Raw genomic sequence first — 23995 nt, 5'->3', positions numbered from 1 at the left:
TATGTATGTATATTAATCACAGATACATATACACCTAGTTTTTAAAAATAGAACTTAGGCTTGAATCTTGGCTATCCTATTTTCTGTTAGATGAGGGATTGCAATGTGCATATATCATGTATTTAGTTTTTCATATGCCGATTTTTTTTTTGTTTTAAATGCTACATAGAGAGTTCTGATTTCTGCTCTAATTTCTTTCTTAGTTTCTTCTTTTTAGAATTTCATTTCTCTTTCTCATTCCGGGATTTCTTAGATGATCTCTGGGAAATCTGTAGGAGTCTCTCTTTCATCCACTAATTCTGATTTGTTTTCCTTCATATAATATTTGTTGCATTTGATTTGGTTTCTTTTTGAAGTTATGCTCATTCATCCTTCTGTCTTTATGATTCTATTGATTCATCTTCTTGCTAAATTGGTAAGTCTCATGGCTTCAATTTGAACAGAGTGGTAAATAGCTGACATTTATATAACGCTTTAAAGCTTACAAGACACTTTCTCTCACTTGTTGCTGAACCTAAGATTTTATCACAATAGGGAACTGTTGGTGAGCAACTTCCTCTACAAATGCAGATCAACACTTTCTCCATAGTTTATAGTGGTAGAGAATTGTCTGAAAAACTAAGAACTTACGTGATTTACTTAAGATCTCAGAGACAATTTTGTGGCAGAAGAGGAACTTGAATCTCTTCTTTCTGTCTCTGAAGCAAGTTCCATCTCCATTTTCCCAAGTTGCATTTCACAGATCACTTTCATCTATTTTCTAACTTAGCTTCATCCTGGGAAGTAGATACTACAAGTATTATTATTCCCCTTTTATAAATGAGGAAGGAAACTGCAATTAGGATAGGTTAAATAACTTGTTAATAGTGAGGCAACTAGCAAGTGTTAGAGGCAATATGTAAATATAGTTCTTCCAACTCAAAGGCTAGTATTCAGTGCATATATCATGCTCAGTAAAAGGTAGAAGATAGAGAGTATCGGAGTTGACAGAATACTCTTCTAACATGCTAAAAAGCTACATGAAATACAATGAAATTAATCCAAAGGCAATACCTAGATAAATTCGGGAAATATGGCATTTCAGTCACAATTGTCAGGAAAGATCACTGGCGCTCAGAAATCTTAAGACAATTGAAAAAGATAAGTGATTTTTATGGTATTTACCATCACTTACTAGAGTTAAATTGGCAAGATAAACCCCTGCCAATACAGATTAATTCTTCATAGGAAATACATTTAAATTTTCAATAGCTGCACTCATCACCTAACAGGTGAAGCCTATTATGGTAAGAGAGGAACAATGGTTAGATTTTCTTCAGAGATGAACAACAGAGAGAAGGAAATTAAAAGACATGATCTAGATGTTTACAATTTTTTCCTAGAATACATAATTATTAATATAACAATATTATTTTTGGTGAAAGATCCTACATAGTTCAATTGTGAAAATACCAGCAAGACTGAACTTTACCTTTAAACAAATTAGAATCTTTCTTTTCTAAGGAACTATTTGTAACAACTGCATAACAAATTGAATGCTAGCTTCATTTGCCAGGCTAATTAAATTAGTAAATGCTTTCAACTAACACTCAATTGTTTATTCATGAGAAAAACATATATCTTCCTTTAGTTCTGACACTGCTTCATGCTATAGAGCAGCTTAATGTAAGCATGAAGGCTTGTCATATCAACCTGTTCTTCTTTATTCCATCTATTCCAGAGACATAGAATACCCTTCTGTCTGCTTTTCCAAAAAGCACACATTACTGACCATTACTAGCTCTAATACCCTATTCTGAAAACCTGACCTGCTACACATATGGCTTCCTGCTCCTTGGCTGAGCTTACAAACTGCCCCTTCAGCCCTGATCTTTCCTTTTTCAGGTCAGAACAGAAAAGATGAAGAGAAAATCATACTGGATCCCTTTTTCCCGATTTGTGCAAACCTGCCTCCAACCCCGTGATCGTTTCCTACAATCAGGATATGGTTACTTGGATGACTATGTTGTCAGTCATCCTCTCACCTTTGAAGTTCACTTTTGCATGAAATATTTTCATCTACAAAATATCAATATTAAATTAATTCATTGCTACAGTTTCTGAAATCTCTACTCCTCTTCTCTCACAAACAGCAACAACAACAAAAGGTCCCTTGACCTTTTAAAAACAAATCGATCTTTTTCTCTTCTGAATCTTTTAAACTTATTTTGAATAGATATTAGGTTTGCATCATGGTAGTTTTCACACTGCTTCATTCCTACTTGTCTAAATTCTCCTCAAGAGATGTATAACTAAAAGGTTAATGTTCAACTGCTTAAGATTTTTTTCTGTAACTATTAGCCTAACTTGATATGTCCTATAACACAAAGTAAGGTAAAAGTAGCATGTCTGTATGCTACAAACATCTGAAGAACTGATTTGAATGTCAGAGAATGAGGGAAAGGAATGATAAGTTATATCGTGACAAAATTATTTGTGATTGAGCTTCCGAAATTTACCTGAAAAACTTTGCAAAACCAGAAGCACATAGTATTATCAGTAACCCTGTAGATAGCCTCAGTACTCGTAGCCCAAAATGGGCATTGCTGTTTGAAAAAGATCAAATGTTGATAGAGAAAATTGATTTGGCAAAGTCACAAATTGCTAAGAAATTTTTTTATAGCTATAAAAGTTCTGGAATGGCAAGTCAGGTGATAGTGCATAGAGCATATGAAGGAGACAATTATTCACATGCCAGTTTACTCAGTAGTATTTTGTAGGTGACTGTGGCATGACTGATATATATAGATATATATATATGAAATTTTCATATTTCCTTTTTGTTGATTTTAGGGATCTTTATATTTTTTACTTTGAGAGGAAAGGAAAATTCCTTTTTTTCCTCACTTTGGTTGAAGTAAAGTTAATGAAAGTTTATGTTTCTTCACAAGACCTATAAAAATCATATGTTTTCAGACATTCTATATACTGATGCAGAGTACCAATTAGAGCTTTTCTTACATTTTGTCATAATAGGGAAGGGGGCTAGACCTCCTGTGTGGAGAACTCCCAGGTAAAAAAATTCTATCAATGAAGGTTAGTACCTTTACAGCAATTTATAATCTTGGAGAGTGACCTAAATAACTGAGAAGTTAAATAACTTGCCTCTGCATGGCCACCCAGCCATTATGTACCAGAGTCAGGACTTCGGCTGAGGTCAGCTCTTTTTTTTTCACTGTTGCTTCAGTAACTAAAGAAATTCTCAATAAGCAATGGATTGTGGCTCTGAGGGCTCAGAGGACAGTGAATTTAACTATTAACTCACTTTTAGTTACTATTTTTAGGACTCCCTTATTCAAACAAAAGTGGTAGCTTGAATGGCCAGAAGAGATTATTTGATTTCCTCTCAAAGATTATTTAAGAATTCTATTTGCAACTGAAGAAATTTAGTCTGGAGTACTAAACCAATAGCTATTTTAACAATTTAAAATTAATTTGAAGATCTATTAATATCACCATGGAAACTACAGCATGAATTATCATGATATACCTCTTCTTGTAAAACCTAAACCTGAAATTGTATCTTGAAGCCAAGCATGAGTATTATTTTTTTTAAAGTGTAAGTTTTTTTGTATGATGGGGAAAACCCATGATTAGTATAAGTGAAGACAGCAAAGAAGGAAAGATTTCTTGAAAAAAGCTATATTCCCATATATATATATATATGTATGTATGTATGGAATATATATATTCCATATATATATGGAAATTGGAGGGAGGGATGACTCCCTTGTTTTTAATTCCTAAGTAAAAACAAAAACCAACCAATTTTGTTTTCATTAATTACACTATATGTATGAAGTTTCTGAGGGAAAAAAACCAAACATGTATCTAGTATCTTGGTCAGATGAAAAGGGGAAATAGAATTGTCTATCATATGAGTTTTTTCCCATATCTTGAAACACTATTTTCATATGACCATAATAGCCTTCTAAAAATTAGGAAAATATCTTCATTCAGTGAGGACCAAAAGAAAGAAACATACATATAGACAGACAAAAAAAGGGACAGGGAAACAATGACATTAAGAGAATTAGTTAGATGCATATTAATAGCACCTTTTCCCTCCCAGAAGTTTGTCCATGCTATTTTAAGATTAATTTTCTTAAAAAGAAAAAAACATTTTCCTCTTCTGTAATTTTTTTCTGAAGATTATCAAACTTTCAATAAAAGTGTGTTACCAGTGTTTGGCATTTCTTCCTGAGGTCATAGATAGGGTTTGTGTATGTATGTTGGGGGAAGACAAGGGTTCTTTGCTTTTATAAAATATGTTGAGTTTTCTTTGTGGAAGTGGGAGGAGGATAATTTTCAAAGATACTTAGGGAGAGGCAGAAAAAATAGATACAGTACAAACTTGCGAAAACAGTTTAATTGCTAGAATGACAGAATTAGATGATCTGTAGTTTTTTGTAAGCCTAAGTATGCCAAAATTCAAAGGTTTTTTTAAAAATTAATCTCTTAATCCACCCATATCCTCAATAGTCTCACAGGGTTCCAGAATCTCTAGCAGTGAAAGTATTAATATTGAAATACATCCATTTCTTTTCATTTTTCTCATTTTTTAGTGAAGGCTAAAAGCAAACTTATCTACTTTTATCAATAGTTCTTCCCCATGTCCCATATAGTTTATAAATAAGTTGCAGAGATTGTAGTCAAGTTTTTGTAACTTGATGTGCCCTTTAACTAGAGAAGAGGAAATAGGTATGAGATCTAATCTAATGTCAGCAGTTTAAAAAGTTTGCTTCTGCAGATAATAAATTTTGCATTTTTCCTCCTATTCACACAAGTCCAAATGACTGCATGGCATCTCTACTGGAGAGGTAATTTCATTGCTGGGATGGACTAGGCAGGTCATTTGGCTGCTGAGCTGGCTTCTCACAGGCTATAAAAAGGTCTCTGCTGAAAGGGTCAATCTACTGGATTCTGTGGACAGCTATAGTCTCCACCACCTCCTGCCTCATGTTCAACTGAGTACTACTGCCTTCTTTCAGGTGGAGTACTGTTGTACTCTTTCAGGAAGGGCAAAGACCTTTAGCTTAGGCAAAGGGCAAAACTGGAGAGAGGTTCAAGACCTAGGATTTGAGGTTTTTCCCCTCTCATGGAAGAAGCAGGGAAAGTTATAGTGTTCCCTCTTGAAGGATACTTCCTGTTTCAGTACCTCTCTTTCCTTAGTGTGGGACCTCACCTTAACTTACAGCCACTAATCAATATATTTTCTAAATTCTTGCTTAGTCTATGCAAATGAGTCACAGAGGTGGTGACATAGGGAAGAAAGGAGGAAGTCTATGCCCTAGAGTAACAAATTCATTATTTCAATGGCTTTTTCATATCCAATGAAGCCTTATATCTCCTACCTAGTGTGGAATGCTTCATTTACAGTTAAAAGGGACTCACCCTTACATTTCCTTATCCTTTGCCTTTTAGTACTTCAAACTTTGTTGAATCCTAAAAAGGTCTTATCCTTACAGTGGAATTTGATACTGAAAACATTGGGAGTTATTCTAAATCATGTATTTCTGAGTTTTCCTAAGCTTTATTAGGTTCTCTGATTAACGTATTTAATTTGTTTTTAAGAGGATATTAATAAACATATGATATATAACATAATTAAACCTACAGTATTCTGGGGCAGCTTTATGGTACAGAGGATAAAATGCTGACCTTGGAGTCAGGAGAACCTAAGTTCAGTCTGGCCTCACCATTTACTGACTGTGTGAGCCTGGGCAAGTCACTTAACCTTGGTTACCCATTTGTAAAATGAGCTGGAGAAGGAAATAGTAAACCACTTCAGTATCTTTGAAAAGAAAACCCTAATGGAGTCATGGAGAGTTGGACATGACTGAAATGATTCACCAAAAGGGTACTCTGGCAATACAGAAATTAGTTTTATTATGTTGGGAACTTTTAAAGTCCATTTGAAAATTTTAAACTCATAGGTGGGTGAAAAGGTGTTTTCTTCTCTATTTAGCCTAGGATAATATTCTTATTTATAGCAAAGGCTACCTTTTGTAAGTAAATATTTGTTCATACAATATCTGTGATGCACTGAGAGTTTTGGTACCTAGATTTTGTTTTGCTGTGTCCTTAGCTAGATTGTGAATTTGAGTAAGTGGTAACATTCCTAAGTGTCAACTTTTTCTTATGTAAAATAATGGAGTTGTAGCAGGTTTTTTTTTATGTAAAATAATGGAGATCTCGAAAAAGACCTTTTTTTGGCTCCAGAATCTAAGATTCTGAATTTTTATATTTAGACATAAAAACCACTTTAAAAATGAATGGTTATCTTTTGCAGACTTTATAGAAAAAAACAGGCCAGTTTATGTTAAATTACATAAAGGTGTCATTAGCAGTGCAGTTAATTGGTTTATTCCTCAGGTTAGCAAATGACAACAGGGTTTGTGGGAATAAGTAGAGGGTCTTGTCACCAGAGAGATGAAAATGCCTCACAATGGTACTGCTGGGGAATTCTAAATTTCCCATTTTCTATCAATCAACAAGTGTATATGTACTATACTGTTACTATATACTAGTTACCATAATAAACATTCAGGCTACAAATTAAAAAGTGAGATGGCCTCTGCCTTCAAAAATCTTTTATTTTCTTCAGAGGATGCAACATATTCATAGAGAAGTAAATGCTGGATATATGCAAAAAAAATTCAGAATATTTTGCAGAGGCAAAAAACATAGGAAATAGCATGAAAAGGAAAGAGTAGTGGCTCTGGAATAAGAAAACCTAGGTTCAGTCCTGTCTCACTTCACATTTTTGACCTAATTTTTCTCATCTGCAAAATTAAAGGGTTGGACTAGATAGTCTTCCTGTTCTAGATCTACCATCCTGTAAACTGGGAAATCACAAAAGACTTCTTAAAGGAAATAGCACTTGAGCTGAGCATTGAAGAGAAGGAAGTTTTCCAAGACGTAGAACAAAAGAAGGGGGAATATTCCAAGCATGAAAGATAGCCTATGCAGAGACACAGAGATTAAACATCAAGTACCGAAACGAAAAAAGACTGTTTTGAATAGAGCAATGGTTTCTAAATTTTCTTAATCACATTTTCCTATCAATAAATTTTTTAAATCATTTACACCTTGATATGAGTTTATTTATTCATTTATTCATGAATTTATTTGAAAAGTTATTAAAAAACACTGTAGAAATATTGACCCAAATGATTAGAAAAATGTTAATTATTCCTGGGTCAAGCCAATATTAAAAATGCCAATATCATCTAGATTTATTTACTTATTCAGTGCTATAATAATCAAATTACTAAACAATTATTTTGTAGAGCAAGAAAAAATGACATTCATATGGAGGAACAAAAGGTGAAAAATACCAAGGAAAAATAGTGAAAAAAGAGGCAAGAATGGGGGTCTTTCTGTACCAGATCTTCAACTATAGTGCATATATACATTAATACCAGTAATTATTAAAATGAACTGGTTAAAAAATAGAGAGGTCAATCAGTAGAACAGATTAGGTACATAAAATACAGAAGCAAGTGAACACACTAACGTAGTGATCAATAAAGCCAAAGACTTCAGGTACTAGAGCAAAGAGTCACTACTTTATAATAAAAAGCCACTGGGAAAACTAGAAAGCTTGCTGGTGAAAATCAAGTATAGACTCACAAGATAGATGATGATAAAACCCAAATGGATGTAGGACATAGGCATTAAAGATGATTCCATAAAAAAAAAAAGAAATTCTTCAGATCTATGGCTAAGAGAAGAGTTCATGGTTAACTAAGAGATAGAGAAGGGAATCATAGAAAATAGAGTGAGCAATGTGTTTTATTTTATTTTATTTTTTAAATTCAAAATATATAATTGATTTATTTTCAGTTTTCAACATTCACTTCCACAAGAATTTGAATTCCAAATTTTTTCCCTATCTCTTCCCACCCCCCACTCCAGGACAGCATGCATCCCATCCACCCCTTCCTCCAGTCTGTCCTCCCTTTTATTACTCCCCCCTTCTTCCATTTCCCTCCCCTCTATTTTCTTGTAGGTCAAAATAGATTTCTATACCCCATTGCCTATACATCTTATTTCCCAGTTGCATGCATGCAAAACCAATTTTTAACATTCAGTATTAAAGATTTGAGTTACATATTCTCCCTCCTTCCTCCCTCCTCACCCTCACTGAGAAAGCAAGCATATCAACATAGGTCAAACATATACAGCCATGCAAGATACTTCCATAATAGTTATGTTTGCAAAAGACTAACCACATTTCCCTCTGTCCTGTATTGCCCTCCATTTATTTCATTCTCTCCCTTGATCTGTCCTCCCATAATAGTATTTGCTTCTGATTATCCCTTTCTCCAGTATGCTGTCCCTTCTATTATCTTCCCTCTCCTGTCCCCTTCTCCTCTGCCTTCCTGCAGTGTAAAATATATTTCCATATCCAATTGAGTGTGTATTATTCTCTCCTTAAGACAAATCCCATGATAGTAAGGCTCACTTATTCCCTTTCATCTCCCCCCTCTTCCCCTCCATTGCAAAAGCTCTTTCTTACCTCTTTTATGTGAGATGATTTGCTACATTCTACCCCTCCCTTTCTCATATTCTTAGCACATTCCACTCAACAGTAAATTTTAATTTGGGGGGCACTCTCCCTTCACATTCAGGTCATCCTGTGCCCTCTCTCTGTGTTTTTATACATATATACATATGTATGTGTGTATATATATATAAATACACATACATACACACATACACCCATGTACATATACATACCTACACAAATATAATATATACACATACATATATACCCCTACACAACTATATACATATACATACATACATACATATATACATACATACATACATATATATTCCCTCTGACTACCCTAATACTGAAAAAGGTCTCATGAGTTACAAATATCATCTTTCCATGTAGGAATGTAAACAGTTCAACTTTAATAAGTCCCTTATAGCTTCTCTTTCTTGTTTATCTTTTCATGTTTCTCTCAATTCTTGTATTTAAAAGTCAAATTTTCTGTTTAGCTTTGATTACTTGGAATCAGAGTGCTTGCAAGTCCTCTATTTCATTGAAATTCCATTTTTTTCCCCTGATGTACTATACTCAGTTTTTCTGAGTAGGTGATTCTTGGATTTAATCCTGTCTCCTTTGACCTCTGGAATATCATATTCTAAGTTTTTTGATCCCTTACTGTAGACGGTGCTAAATCTTGTGTTATCCTGATTGTATTTCTACAATACACGACTTGTTTCTTTCTGGATGCTTTTAATATTTTCTCCTTGACCTGGTAACTCTGGAATTTTGCTACAATATTGCTAGGAATTTTCCTTTAGAGATCACTTTCAGGAGGTGTTTGGTGGATTCTTTCCATTTCTATTTTACCCTCTGGTTCTAGAATATCAAAGCAGTTTTCCTTGATAATTTCTTAAAAGGTGATATCTAAGCTCTTTTTTTTATCATGGTTTTCAGGTAAACCAATAATTTTTAAATTATCTCTCCTGGATCTATTTTCCAGTTCAGTTCTTCCAATGAGATATTTCACAATCTTCTATTTTTTCATTCTTTTGGTTATGTTTTATAATTTCTTGATTTCTTATAAAGTCATTAGTTTCCATCTGCTCAATTCTAATTTTTAAAGAACTGTCTTCTTCAGTGAACTTTTGAAGCTCCTTTTCCATTTGGTCTATTCCGCTTTTTAAGGCATTCTTCTCCTCATTGACTTTTTGGACTTCTTTTTCCATTTGGGTTAGTCTATTTTTAGAGGTGTTATTTTCTTCAGCATTTTGGGGGGTCTCCTTTAGCAACTCATTTTTCATGAGTTTTTACGCTAACTAGGTGATTCAGGGTGGGATTGGGGAGTAGTTAAGGAGTGGTCAGTTCTTAAAGGTGTATGCAAGAAAGCAGGTATTTTACCTAGAATTCATTGAGAAATAGCCTAAGGCGGGGAGGGCTACATGGAGGTGTGGCTCTAGGCCTGAAATATCACGAAGTCAAGTAATGATCAGGACTCACTAATGAATATTAGGTTGCTCTCATCAAGGCCTTGTTAGGTCAGATAAATGTAAGGAAGTATACATGTGTCTAAGTCAGTGAATAGTAAATGTTATGACCCAGTGCGTAGCTCGTTTCAGTCAGTACACAGCTAGTTCAGACTAATAAGTTCTATAGGTGCAGGTGGCTACTGTAGCAGGAAGGGAGATAATGGTTGTTGATGGGGCAGGCTGTGTCCTTGGACTGGGGAGAAACTGCTTGGGATAGTGTTTTGAGGCTAGGGAGAAATGTCATTTTTAGAAAGAAATGTAATTTTAGAATTGGGGCCCAAGCACAAGCACGCAAGCACCCCATAATTCCCCCTTTAAACAGATAAGACCCAAAATCTTGTGGGGTAAGGGACAAAGGTTTCAGCTTCTAAAACTGCTTCATGCTGAGAGAGGGTCCCGCCATTTAAGGGGTTGGGTCTGTAGTTAGTGTCGTGGTGGGTCCAGAAGGTGATGGATCATGGTGTTGGACAGCAGTTTGTACTCAGCCTGAGCTGTAAATCTGCAAGTGGAGGGTACTGAATTTAGAAGACACAAATCTGGCAAAGAGATTAAACCAACAAGGACCAAAAAGGAGCAGGAAGAAAATAACTAGAAGTGGGATGGATGTGAGAATACTGTCAAACTTTCTCACACTCTTTCAATATACTTAGTATCTATCCAGGGACAGGAGGGCGTGGATGGCCCCATTTGTCCCAAACCTTCTTATCTGCCTTTTATATTTTTGCTCAAGCTTTTATTTATCTTTCCAAATCTTTTGAACGCATTATTCAGACAGCTTCACTTTCCTTTGTATTTCTACCACAGACAAGATAGCTCACAAGTTATTACTCTTCACTAGCATAGCTATATTGCCTTAAACAAAAGAGGTTTCTGGCTTGAACCTCACAACTGAATAGATATATGTCATTGTTTGATAATCTTGTTTATCTTTCTCTAATTATATTAACTCTGGAAGAGAAACTTTAGAAATTAAGTATTTTACATATGATAAATTCAAATATTAATTTTAACTCTTATTTAGGCCAGGTAATAACTACAAATTTAGATCAAAACAGCAAAACAGATCAAAAACAGATCAAAACAAAAAGATCTCTTCTGCTTTATAGCCCATTACATTAATTTAGCAATATGTTATCTTGCAAATGAAAATTTAGTAGCTCTTAAAAGACAGATTAAAAAAACATTTCTTCTAAAGGTATTTCTTTTCTTTTAAAATAATTTAAAATTTATCCTGATGTTAGGAGGGTCACTAAACTTTTATAAAGAAAATTAGTTGAAAATCTTTCAAATGACAGGTCTCTTTTTACCTTAAAGCAAAAAAAAAAATCCTTTAAAATTGAAATTCATTAGAACTAAGCTGGTATAAAATATTCTTAAGTAACACAGTATTATATAGTGTTAGCAAACTAAATTGTTAATTATTGCAGAATTCCAGATATCAAAAATACTTTAGTCAGAAGGTGTTGTAATGGAATCTCATATTGGTAACAGTAAGAGACTGATCACAGAGAAATATTACTGCTTTTAAATTCCTTTTAAACAATGGGAATATCTTAAGGTGAGTCTTGAGTAGTTTACATAAATTTCTGCACATGTTGTAATTCTAGATAAAAGTAATATTTTATTTCCAAGAAAGATTACACAAAAATGCTCATATGTTTCACTGTCCTCTTGCCCTTGATCACAGAAATTTGTTATACAAGGGAACAAAGCAGGGACATGTGACATACCAAATATGACAGGATAAAACATCCATGACTTTATTTGAATTCAGATAAGAGTGAAATTCTCCAATCACACAGTATCTGTTTCATAGGCAGACTCAGGAATATTCAGGCAGGAAACATTCCTTTTTAAAGGAACACAAAGAGGAAACTGAGCCAGGAGGATCCCATCCTAGATTGAGGCTAGAACTGTCCCCTGAGCCTTTCCTTTCTAGATGCAAACTTCAACCTGTTAACAGTACAGGATCACATTCCCTCTGAGTAACTAGTTGCATTTATCTCAGTACTGATTTAATGCAAACAACTATACTCAAATTCAAACTTTAAACAAAACTAGCTATGGCCCCAAATGCCTTTTACCTCAAACAGCAAGTTTCACTAATCACAGCTTAGAACCAAATATAGTTATTTTTATTCTCATAGAGTTGCAATAAGCAATAAAGATTGATCAGAACTCATGTACATAAGGGGTTCCATTTAAGATCTTTCCTTCTCAAATGTAAAACTTGTTGGGATGTAAAATCCACATAAAATTCTATTGTTAGAAGTCCTTTCTATCTATTGCGGCTTCTGAGCAAGTCATATTCATTGTTTAGGAACTACATAACCCAAACAAGTTCCTTTCCTAGGACTGATAACCTTATGGATAGTTTCCAGGGGCCTTAGCAATTTTACAAAATAAGTGGAATCAGCATGGACCCCAGGGAGGGAGGCTGATGATAGTGCCCTTGCTTACCAACATACAGAAGGACTGTCCTGAATGGGCAGAACCAATCCAAATAAAGTTTTCACCCAATTCCCTCCTTTCCATAAGCAGTAATCAATGAACAATTTGAGGTTTCAGCGTTAGAACAGTAACCTCAAATAACTTACTTAGCAATCCCACAACTTTAATAAGTGATAGCCAAGTTGTTTTAGTTGTAACCTCTTTAACAGGAAAAGGTGAAAATACCTGGTTTTCTAAATGGTAGTTATAAAACATTATAAGACAGGGTTAACAGGACTGATAAAGTGACATAACTGGTTTTACACAATTTTGCAACACCTTTTAGTTTCAACAAAATTCAGATTAAAAATCACTGTAATTCCATTTCTGGCTCACAGTGGTCATTCAAATTTATGATAGAAGAGAATTTACTATAATGAGGAAGTACAATAGTAACACAAGAAGTTAGTTTTAGATAACATTAATCCAAACCATTACATATAAAAATTATTAATAGCAGATTGGGTTTACCAAATGCAGAGGCCAGTTGGCTTGTGATCTCATACTGCCCTGGGCCATCCCATCCTTTCCCCATAGTTGTAGAGCCTGGTTGTGGGGGAGTCAGAGATTTGAGAAGTGGGGGAGAAAGAGGGACTAAGGGAAGGGGAGTGCTGGGAGGTTGTGGAGTCCAGCACCTGAATTAAGTGTCCAGGGAGCCATTGAGGAGGGGAATTTGGTAGATAAGGAAGAGGTTCCTTGAAGAACCTATGAGCTTCCTGATAAGGGTTGATCAGCTTTAGGAAACTTGGAGCAGAAGCTCTAGGCTCTGGTGGCATGGGAGCAAGGACTGGGGGGTTTGAGAAGAGAGATACCTCTACTTGCTTCCCGGTGGGCTTCCCGGTGCCCAGGGATCCAGAGCTGTTGTCAGTGGGGTCCTAATATAGCTGCTATGCCTCTCTGCTCCTTTCTTTTGCCAGGTGGGGGAAGGTAACTCAAATTTCCTACTATTCTTTAGCACTATTCCCTTGATCTGATCTGGGGTAAGAGAGTTAACACAGTCTGCTAAAATGGTTTCTTTATTTGTTCTAACTATTCACTGCAGCTCTATATTCCATGATCAGAGTCAGGACTACAGGGTGAAAGATCTTAATGGTTTTAACTTTTACTCAAGTAAATTTCAATTCTGTGTCCACTCCTTAAAAACTTCTTTGAAAGAGGGCTGTGAACCTGTCAGTCAAGGTGAGGGGGACTCTGGAAAAAGATCCAGTGGCAGACCTAGTCCGCTTCTCCTTTACTGGCGAGTTCAAAGCTTTGTCTCTGAGGTGTCTCTTTTTCAGATCTATCTATGCATTTTCCTAATTTGCCAAGTAGTATAATAAATTCTGACCTATCTTAAACATCAAATTAGGAGTGTAATGTTTCACTTAAAATATGACCAAAATAAATTTAACTACCTTTTGGTTGTTTCCTATTCCACAAAAACTTTTCTCTTTTAGATGAGGCATGAAATGATTAAGTACTGTCAATCTGCCTCTCTGATGTGAGAATAAAAGTTTCCTTGATTTCTTTCCTGTCTTCCTCTCCACTTCCAAAACCTGGCCAGGTTTAGAAGGTAGAGAGAGAGAATTTTACTAACAACTTTCCATAATTCTCCAAATCTTTTTTGTTTTCCTTAAACTTGCTACTCATGCTGTTCTCCTTCTGGTGGACTTTGATTAAAGCCCCTTTAAAACTGCACATACCTTATTTCTTTTTATTTCTGACTTGACATTGCCTTTAGCAATCACATAAACTAAACAGTTTAGGATATGTCTTTCTCTTTCTCTCCCCCATATATCCACTCCTCTGATGCTATTGCATCCCTAAGAGAGGGGGAGAGAGGGAGGGAAAGAGATAACTGCATTCCAGGGTCCAATTGCAGCATGCTGACTGGCTACATTAACACACACTCTCTCATTCACACAAACATAGACAGAACATACACAGATAATGAAAGAGGAATTCAAAAACTCAGAGAGGATTGTCAGAAATCCTCTGCACAAATTAGACCCTTTTGCTTGGCTCTCTAGATCATAATGGAGGCCAGATAACACATTCTTTATGGTGTTTGACACCAAGTTTCCTAGGGGTGAATCTTGGGGGAGGGGTTGACCCATTCTTTCACCTATAAGCTTTAGAGATGGGTATAGAAGGGGAAGGGGTATTAATACAGCACCTATAGCCTACTCTCACCTCAGGCATCCCAAGAAAGTGAGTGAACCTGCACAGATCCCCTACAAGGTGTTCCTTGTCTCAGGGGATTGTGCCAGTGCCTGTCAAAGGCTCCACACAAACCCCAATAAGTCTTCCTAGGTACTTAAGGGATGAACCTCAAACTACAGGGCTAGGAGTAGGGGAGGGCTTGGGAAGCTTAAGGGAAAGGGGAAGAGAGAGGAAGGTTACCTTGACTTGAAGAATGCCCAAGACCTCAGACTGGGCCCCACATTGGGTACCAAAAATATGATGAGGCCTGGAAGGGAATGGGGGTACAGGAACTCCAAGACTAGAATTCCCTGTGTGGGTCATCTGGAGAAGAATTCAAGGACTCAAGCATTATTGAGGTCAAGGTAAAGATTTATTATGCTTTTCAGTGAGTAAGAATTCTTAGGGAATCTGCAACCTTAGAGAGGTACAGGTAAAGTTTATTTAGGATATCTATAGTAAACCATGTGCCAAATATACTAGCTAGATGATTCAGGGAGGGATTAGGGAGTGCTTAAGGAGTTGTTAGTACTTAAAGAAACATGCACTTTTAGCATCTACTGTGCAGGTATTTTACCCAGAGTTCATTGGGAAATAGCCCAAGTTGGGGGTTATGTGGAAGTGTGGTTTTAGGCCTGAAATGTCACTAAGTCAAGTAATGATCAGGACTGACTAAGGAATACTAGACTGCTCTCATCAGTGTCTTGTTGGACAAGAAAAATGTAAGGGAGTATACATATGTCTAAGTCTAGGATACATATGACTGGTCAGTGAGTAGTAAATGTTGTTACGATCCAGTGCACAGCCCTTTCAACCAGTACACAGCAGGTTCAGATTAATAAGTTCTATAGGTGCAGCTGGCTACTATAGCAGGAAGGGAGATAATGGTAGTAGCTGGGGCAGTCTGTGTCCTTGGACTGGGGAGAAACTGCCTGGGATAGTGTTCTGAGGCTAGGGAGAAATGTGATTTTTAGAGAGAAATGTGACTTTAGAGTTAGACCCCAAGCGCATGCATTCAAGCATCCCATCAGACACACTGTTCTGAGCAGTTCTGTGCCAGTGTCTCCCATGTCACATGACTAATTCCAAAGTTCTTATGAGAGACCTTGAGAGTGTCCCTGTATTGGTTCTTCTGACCACCATGTGAAAGCTTGCCCTGTATGAGTTCTCCATCAAACAGTCTTTTCAGCAAGCATATGTTTTGCATTCAAACAATGTGGCCAGCCAGTGTCTGGTACTTTATCCTTCCAGGTGATCTGCAGAATATTTCTAAGACAATTCAAATGGAAACAATTCAGTTTCCTGGCATGACACTAGTACATTGTCCAGGTCTCACAGACATACAACAGATAGATGGATGGATGGATGGATGGATGGATGGATGGATGGATGGATGGATGGATGGATAGATAGGTAGATAGATAGATAGATAGATAGATAGATAGATAGATAGATAGATAGATAGATAGATAGATAGATAGATATACATCCCACCACCCATTTCTGTTCATCTGATAATATTTACTGTGTCACCTCAAACGAAAAAAGAGGTGGTGAGTTGGACTTTTACTTTTTTAGATTTCTTATAAAGGAAAACGTTCCTATGGTGTCTGTCATAGCCAAGGAGTAATGGGGAGGAGGCAGGAATTTTGTTGTGAGTGCCTGAGATGTCCTGAGGCATCCACCCTTAGCTCAAAAGGAAAGATATTGGGAACTTGCACAGCTGACATAAGAGGCAAAGTAGACAAGTGTTAAGGGATGAGCAGGCATGGTTGAATTAGAGATGAGCCTCACTATATACATGCATGCACGCATACATACATATATATATGCACACACATCATAGGAGGAGATAAGGATGGAAATCAACCTCCAATCAGTTGATCACATATCCCTTGAGGTTAGGTTATGGTCCCCCATAGAAGTCAAGGCCCTCTTTTTGGAGAACATTGTTACATTGTCTGAAAGTATAGGCTGAAATAATATTTGCATAGTGGTTTTTAAATGGCAAATAAAGGAATTTTTATCATGTGTGATGAAACTTCTTGAAGAGGAAAGGAAGTGACATGGCCAATTATTCACTTTAGAAATTGGCAGCTTGGAACAGAAGGATTGGAAAGGAGAGAAGCTGAATCCAGGGACATCATTTTGAAGGTGATACAGGCCTGACCTAGGATGACTGTGGTGTGAATTAAGAAGGGAGACATGGGAGAGATAGAGAGAAGGCAAAATTCACACGATCTATTTACTGATTAGATATTGTGAAGTGAATGAGAAAGAAGCTAATTATGGTACCAGGGTTGCAAATCCAGTTGACTAGAATAGTGGTGCCCTCAAGAAAATTGGAGAAGAACTGGGTTTAGGGAAAATGAGATGAGTTTGAGATACCAATGAGACATCCAAGTGAAGATGCCATCAGACAGCTGGAAATGTGGGACTAAGACCTCAAAGGAGAGGTAACTGAATATGTAGATTGGGAGTTACCTGCATAGACATGAACCCAGAAGCTGATGAGAGTGTAAAAAATAGAACAGGGTCCATAACCAATTCCTAAGGTACATTCATGCACAAAATGCAAAATAGATTAGATAAGAATTTATTAAGTCCTTATATGCCAGGCAGGATACACATGAGGATCTTGTGAAGAAATCCAGAAGTATAGGTAGGAAAAGAACCACAACAATATCGGGGAAATCTTTGGAAGAAAACAATGTCCTGAAGCGAGTGGGTCCATTCAGTGGTGTCAAATGCTACAGAAAGGTCCTCAAGGATAAAGATTAAGAAAAGGCTACTTGACAAGGCATAAACCATATGGCAAGTGTGCTAGGTTTTCTTTATGTGAGTTGGAAACAAGTCTGAAATAGCTTGGAGAATGATTAACATTTAGAAGCTTTCTTGCCTAATCTTGAGGGACAGTGTGTGGAAACAAACAACCAGTTATATTTAGTAAAAACATATTTAGTAGTCTCTCCTTGCATAAGAGGACCCTAGTTTCTGTTTACTTTTTTGCTTAAAGCACAGTTTAACCAAGTCAAAGACTAAAGGAAACATAATTTTAAAAAGTGACCTTTAGGAAACCATAAGATAAAGACTTGCTTTTTCCTATAAGCTAAAGAAAGAATGGCAGCAATGTTTAAAGCATTAGAAAAAAAGTTTAGTATATTATATTTATTAATATTTGTTTAGAAATCTCTTACAACTATTGAAATTAAGATATTTTCTCAAATGTGATACAACTCAGGATAATTGTCTTATTTTCTCTCTACCCATATTGACATATATAATTGCTCACCAATTCTTTAGGGCATTGTACAAAGAGTACAGAATATATCAGTATCAAAATGTTTATCTGTTTCAATAGCATTTAATGGAATCAATGAATGCAACAGAAACTGGAGATATCTGATTTGTAATTATATTAAATAAAATGTAAGTACTGTAGTCTCAAAAAAAGAAAAAAGAGAGAAGGCCACTGAATTTACTATTTGGAATCATTTGGGAGAACAGATAGAGTCAATAAACCAAAGAAAGAGAAATGGTCACTTTGGGGTCAAACCTTCAAGATAGAAATTGGTCTGAGCCTAAAGTGCTTGGGGAAATTTTGACCCACACGTTACAATGGGATGGAATTTTGAACCGTTGTTAGTCTTGGATTAAATTGATGGCACTTAAATCCCCTAAGCCACGGGGCAAAGACTGAGTCCTCAAGAATGACAGCCGCAGACAGTTCTTTTTGTACAAGAGGCATAGGGGTGATTGATCTTTAAGTAATTAGTTAAAGCAAGTTGTCAAAATTCCAAGATCAGAGCCCAAAAGCTGGACAACCACATTAGCTTCCAAAGCTGGGGAAAATAAGCAAAATAGATACTGCAGCATTAGAACCCAGAAGACCCATAGCTCTTCTGCAGTAATTATAAAGTCATGAGATTGATTCGGTTGTGGGAATTTCTTGACCTGGATTCCTTGAGAGTCTTACCCACCACCAAGTCTGCAAGACAGGAAGTAAAATACAATGAGCAACCAAATTGAAAGGAAAAGACATTCATTAAGTGCAAAAAAGAAAACTGTGGTCTGGTAGCAGTTTCAGCACTTTAAGGTACAGATTATAGTACACAAATCAGCAGCATTCCAAAACAGAAAAGATATGGGAGAAGTGTTCAAACTTTGGGGTCAAAGGAGTTGATAAAGGTCAAGTTTGTTCTTATGAGAAAATGTGTTTCTTGGTGGTTAGTCTTATCAGAATATTCTGTGTGGGCCGTAATTTCTAAGATGATGAAAGCCTCCTTTGATATAGAATAAATCAGATGCATCCTACTGGTGCCAGTAGGAAGAAGAATAAAACATAGCCTGAGGGTTTTCTATTTATACAACCCCATAGCTCTGTTTCCTTGGACGCAAAGGTTACTGGGAAAAAGATGTTTCTACCAAATTCACAGTTTGCCTCTTCCACAATTTCCATATATAAATTGAGGAATCAGTCTTATGATACTAATTAATATTTTAAATGATTCCTTTGATCTCAACCACTCTTTTTTTCTTAATAGTATTTTATTTTTTCAAATTGCATGTATAATTTTCAACACTGACTTATAAGATTTTGAGTTCCAAATTATTTTCTCATTCCTTCCTCTCACTCCTCCCAAGATGGCATGTAATGTGATATAGACTATACATGTACAATCATATTAAAGATATTTTCACATTAGTCATGTGAAAGAAGAATCAAAACAAAAGGGAAAAACCATGAGAAATAAAAAGAGAGAAAATAGTGTGCTTCCATCTGCAATCAGACTCCGTAGTTCTTTCTCTGTATAGCATATTCCATCTTGAGTCTTTGGGATTAAAACAATTGTTTTAGAATTAAGTCACTGTTTTGTTGAGAAGAGCTAAGTCTATCAGAGTTGGTCATCACACAGTGTTGTTATTTTGTGCATTGTTCTTCTGGTTCTACTCACTTCACTCAGTATCAGTACATGTAACTCTTTCCAAGTTTTTCTGAAATCCATCTGCTCATCATTTCTTACACAACAATAGTATTCCATTACATTCATATACCACAACTTTTTAGCCATTCCCTGATTGATGGACATTTTCTCAGTTTCTAATTCTTTGCCACTACAAAAAGAGCTGCTACAAATATTTTTGTACATGTGGGTCCTTTTCCCTTTTTTATTATCTCTTTGAGTACAGACCTAGAAGTGGTATTATTACTAGATCAAAATGGCTCACAGTTTTATTGCCCTTTGGATATAGTTCTAAATTGTTCTCCAGAATGGTTAGATCAGTTCACAACTGCTAAAAACGTACTTGACACACAAAAAGTTATCAAGGAAAATTTATTAAAGTAGCATTCCGAACAATTGAACACTTTGGCCAAAACCAACTCCATCCCTCTTCAGGAGGAGGGAGTGACTTCTACATTCATTCCCCCTGACTGAACACATAGCTTCTAAGTAAGGCTACAGGAAGATTACAATTTGTTCAGACTAATCTAAGCACCTTTATACTGTTTCGAATTTTGGGTTCCATGCCATACCATCCACTGGCCACGTGACTTTCCCTCAAACAGCTCTTCAAGCTTGCACACAAGTTCTGACCTTTAATCTGACCATGCTAGGTCACAATTCTGATCACTTAAAGCTGAGGAAACAGAACTTCCTTGTTTTCCACAACAACTCTACCAACAATGCATGTGTTCCAGTTTTCCCACATCTTCTCCAACCTTTATCAATTTCCTCTTCTGTCATGTTAGCCAAAACTGATAGGTGTGGGGTGATACCTCAGAGTTCTCAACAACCCTTATAACTTGGTTTGCATAGCCTTGGGTCCTACAGGTGAGAGTTGGTACCTGGGATAACCCAATTGAAATGAAGCAATTGGAAAGATAGAGGATTAGGGATCAGAAGCATTAATAGAAAGAAAGTTGAGTAACTAGATATTAGGACACATATATTTCCAAAGCTATTAATGGTTTCACCTAGAGATGGCTGCTGTACAGATGAAAAACAGAAGAGAACAAGACCAGATATCAGGCTCTCTTTTAAAGGCCACGAAAAAAGGTGGCTCCTCCTACAACCAGTGAAACCTTCCAAGAAACTACAAGGAGTTTTTCCAAACTAATCAGTTAATGTTGGGGTCAGCCTTGGTAAGTAGTCACTAATACTTATCAGATGTCCTTAGTCCTTTCAGCAAGGTATCAGTAGGCATGTAATCATCAGCCATAGAGAAATGTTTTCCAAGAGTCTCTAACAAAGGTTCGCCAAGCTTATCAAGTTGAAGAGGTAACTAGCCTGTTTAACTCTTACTATATGTCAGAACTTTTAGGCACAAAACAACAGTAACTCAAAATGTATGCATTTAATGTGAGAAAAAAGCAAACATAATTTCATCCAATTTGTGCATTTCAGCCTTTTGTATTCATGAACGTAGTGGTAACTGAAAGAATTGGTAAAATTTCCTACAATCTGATCTAGACATTGGTTTAATGTACTATCAAGATCTCTTTTCAGTGTTAACCATATCTACTGCTCAGCCTCCCAAAATGTTTTCTTTGCTCATTTTATCTTCACAACAACCCTGGGAGATCAATTATTGTCCTCATTTTACAGATGGAGAAATTGAGGCAAATAGGTTGACTTACCCTGGATCACACAGCTGATAAATGTCTGATGTCAGATTTGAACTCAGATCTTTTTGTCTCTTGGTCCAGCTTTCTATACATAGCAACACCTAGCTATCTAAACATACAGTTTCCCTTAATAGAATATAAGTTCCTTGAGGGCAAAGACTGCTTCATTTTTGTCCTTATATCCTCAGCATTCAGCACAGTGTCTTGCACATAGCAGGTGCTTAATAAATTCTTATTGACTGATGGTTGAAAGGAATATATCATATTAAGATATTGTACTATAAATATATTGTAGCTTAAGAGGCAGTATGTCATGGTAGAGAGCTATCCTTACTGCCAGGAAGACCTTGGGTTCAAGTCCTACCTCTGAATAATGGCCAAGTGACCTTGAGCAAGTGGCTTCACCTCTTGATAATCTAGTCAACCTTTAGTGACTCCAACATACATGGACATTACCAGCTGGCATTGGTACATGGAATTACGTCACTTTATAATTTTCTTTACCAATGAAATCATAGTCCTTATTAGACTTTAATTATATGTAGAAGAGCAATCCAATTTTTCTAGTCAATTTGTAGTATGCATACACATGTGTTTTTAACTGATTCATTCCATTTTCTTTTCAGGTCCACCAGGCCCACCAGGGGGTGTGAGAATAGAAGACATTAGAGATACTTCTGTAGCACTCACATGGAGCCGTGGCTCTGATAATCATAGTCCAATATCTAAATATTCTATTCAAACCAAAACTATTCTTTCCAATGACTGGAAAGATGCCAAAACAGGTGAGTTTTATGTTAAAAAGATTCTTTTGCCTTTAATGAAATCACACAGGTGGCATGTTGACTTCCATCAATCACATTGGGATGCTTAATTTCCTTAAACCCAGGACTTCCACATTCTTGCAACAATTCAGAATAGTACTTATCATTCTATCATGGCAGAAGGGTTTGTGTAGCTCAATGAAACTATGAGCTGTGTGTTGCAGGGTTACCCAAGTTACACAGGTCTTAATGGAGAGTTCTGACAAAAAGTGATTCGCTGGAGAAGGAAATGGCAAACCACTCCAATATCTTTGCCAAGATAACCTCATGGACAGTACTAAAGTTATAAAAGAGATGACATTGGACGATGATCCCTATTGAGAGAAGTGGAAGACAACTATAAGTAGTTCCTGTACTAATGAAGTGGTTAGACCAAACCATAAAGAAAACTTAGCTGCAGATGGGTCTGGTGATAGAAGGAAAGTCTGATGTTGATATACAGATAATATTTCTTAGGTACCTATAATGTAAGATCTTATCCATGATAAACTGGATGTCATCAAATAGGATATGGAAAGATTAAACATCAATATTTTGAGTGTTAATGAACTTAAGTAGCTGGAAATGAGTGGATTTAATTCAGGTGATCACTTACATATATGCTATGGGCAAAAATCCCTTAGAAGAAATAGAGTAACTTTCATAGTCAATAAAAGGGCGAGAAAAGCAGGACTGGGATATAATCTCGAAAATGATAGAATGATATAGTTTTGAATCCAAGGCAAACCATTCAACATCACAGTAATAATATATCTATGTGCCAACCATGGATGCCAAAGAGGCCAAAGTTGATCAGTTCTATAAATACTTACAACATCTTCTAGAAAAACACCAAAAAAAGAAAGATATCATATTGGTCATAGGGGATTGGAATACTAAAATAGGAAATCAAAAGATAAATGGAATAAGTCAAATTTGACTTTGGAGTACAAGATGAAGCAGGTCTCACTGGTCATAATAAACACTTTTTCAACAACCCAAAAGGTAACTCTACATACAGACATCAACAGATGGTCAATCTAAAAACCAGATTGATTACATACTTTATTATTTGATTATATATTTTGATTATATACTCCAAAGATGGAGTAGCTCTATACAATCAGTTAAAACAAGTCCTGGAGCTGACTGAGGCTCAGATCATGAGCTTCTTGTTGGAAAATTCAGATTTAAATTGAAGAAAGTAGGGAAAGCCATCAGACTGTATAGGTTTCAACTAAATAGCCTCCCTTAGGAATAAGAAGTAGAATTATGAACAGATTTAAGGAATTAGATTTGGCAGAGTGCCTGAACCATGAACAGAGATTTATGGTAGTGAAAAGAGGCATCAACAAAAACATTCCAAAGAAAAAGAACATAAAAGGGCTGTCTGATAAGGACATTTTACAAATAGTTGAGGAAAAAGAGAAAACTAAAGGGGAAGGAGAAAGTGAAAGGTACACCTAACTGAATGTAGAATTCCACAGAATAGCAAAGTGAGACTTACTTCTTAAGTAAGCAATGGAAAGAAATCAAAACAATAGAAAGGGAAAGACAAGAGATCTCTTCAAGAAAATAAGAGATATCAAAGGAAAATTTCATGTAAAAACTGACAAGATTAAAGACAAAAATGGTAGGGACTCAACAGAAGCAGAAGAGATTGAGAAGAGGTGGGAAGAATACACAAAAGAACTATATAAGAAAGATCTTAACATCACTGATGATAAAACCACAATGGTGTAGTTACTGATCTAGAGCCTAGAGAATGAAGTCAAGGAGACTTTAGGAAACATTGCTAACAATAAAACTAGTGGAAATGATA

At 36.1% G+C, this 23995-nt stretch overlaps 1 protein-coding gene across 3 annotated transcripts in view; it reads left to right on the top strand.

The window, feature by feature from the left end:
* Window positions 1-23995, top strand: part of CNTN1 (contactin 1) — a 284489-nt gene that overhangs the window by 196405 nt on the left and 64089 nt on the right. For 2 of the 3 annotated variants that reach the window (XM_072654328.1, XM_072654329.1), the window contains one exon: window positions 21997-22155. In XM_072654328.1, coding sequence (XP_072510429.1) covers window positions 21997-22155 — 159 coding nt within the window. Of the gene's footprint in view, window positions 1-1884; window positions 4226-21996; window positions 22156-23995 lie in introns of those variants that run through there. The other variant, XM_072654330.1, reaches the window with a different exon arrangement.

Source organism: Notamacropus eugenii, chromosome 3, assembly GCF_028372415.1.
Source record: "Notamacropus eugenii isolate mMacEug1 chromosome 3, mMacEug1.pri_v2, whole genome shotgun sequence".
Taxonomy (NCBI): domain Eukaryota; kingdom Metazoa; phylum Chordata; class Mammalia; order Diprotodontia; family Macropodidae; genus Notamacropus; species Notamacropus eugenii.
This window is presented reverse-complemented; position numbering and strand designations above follow the sequence as displayed.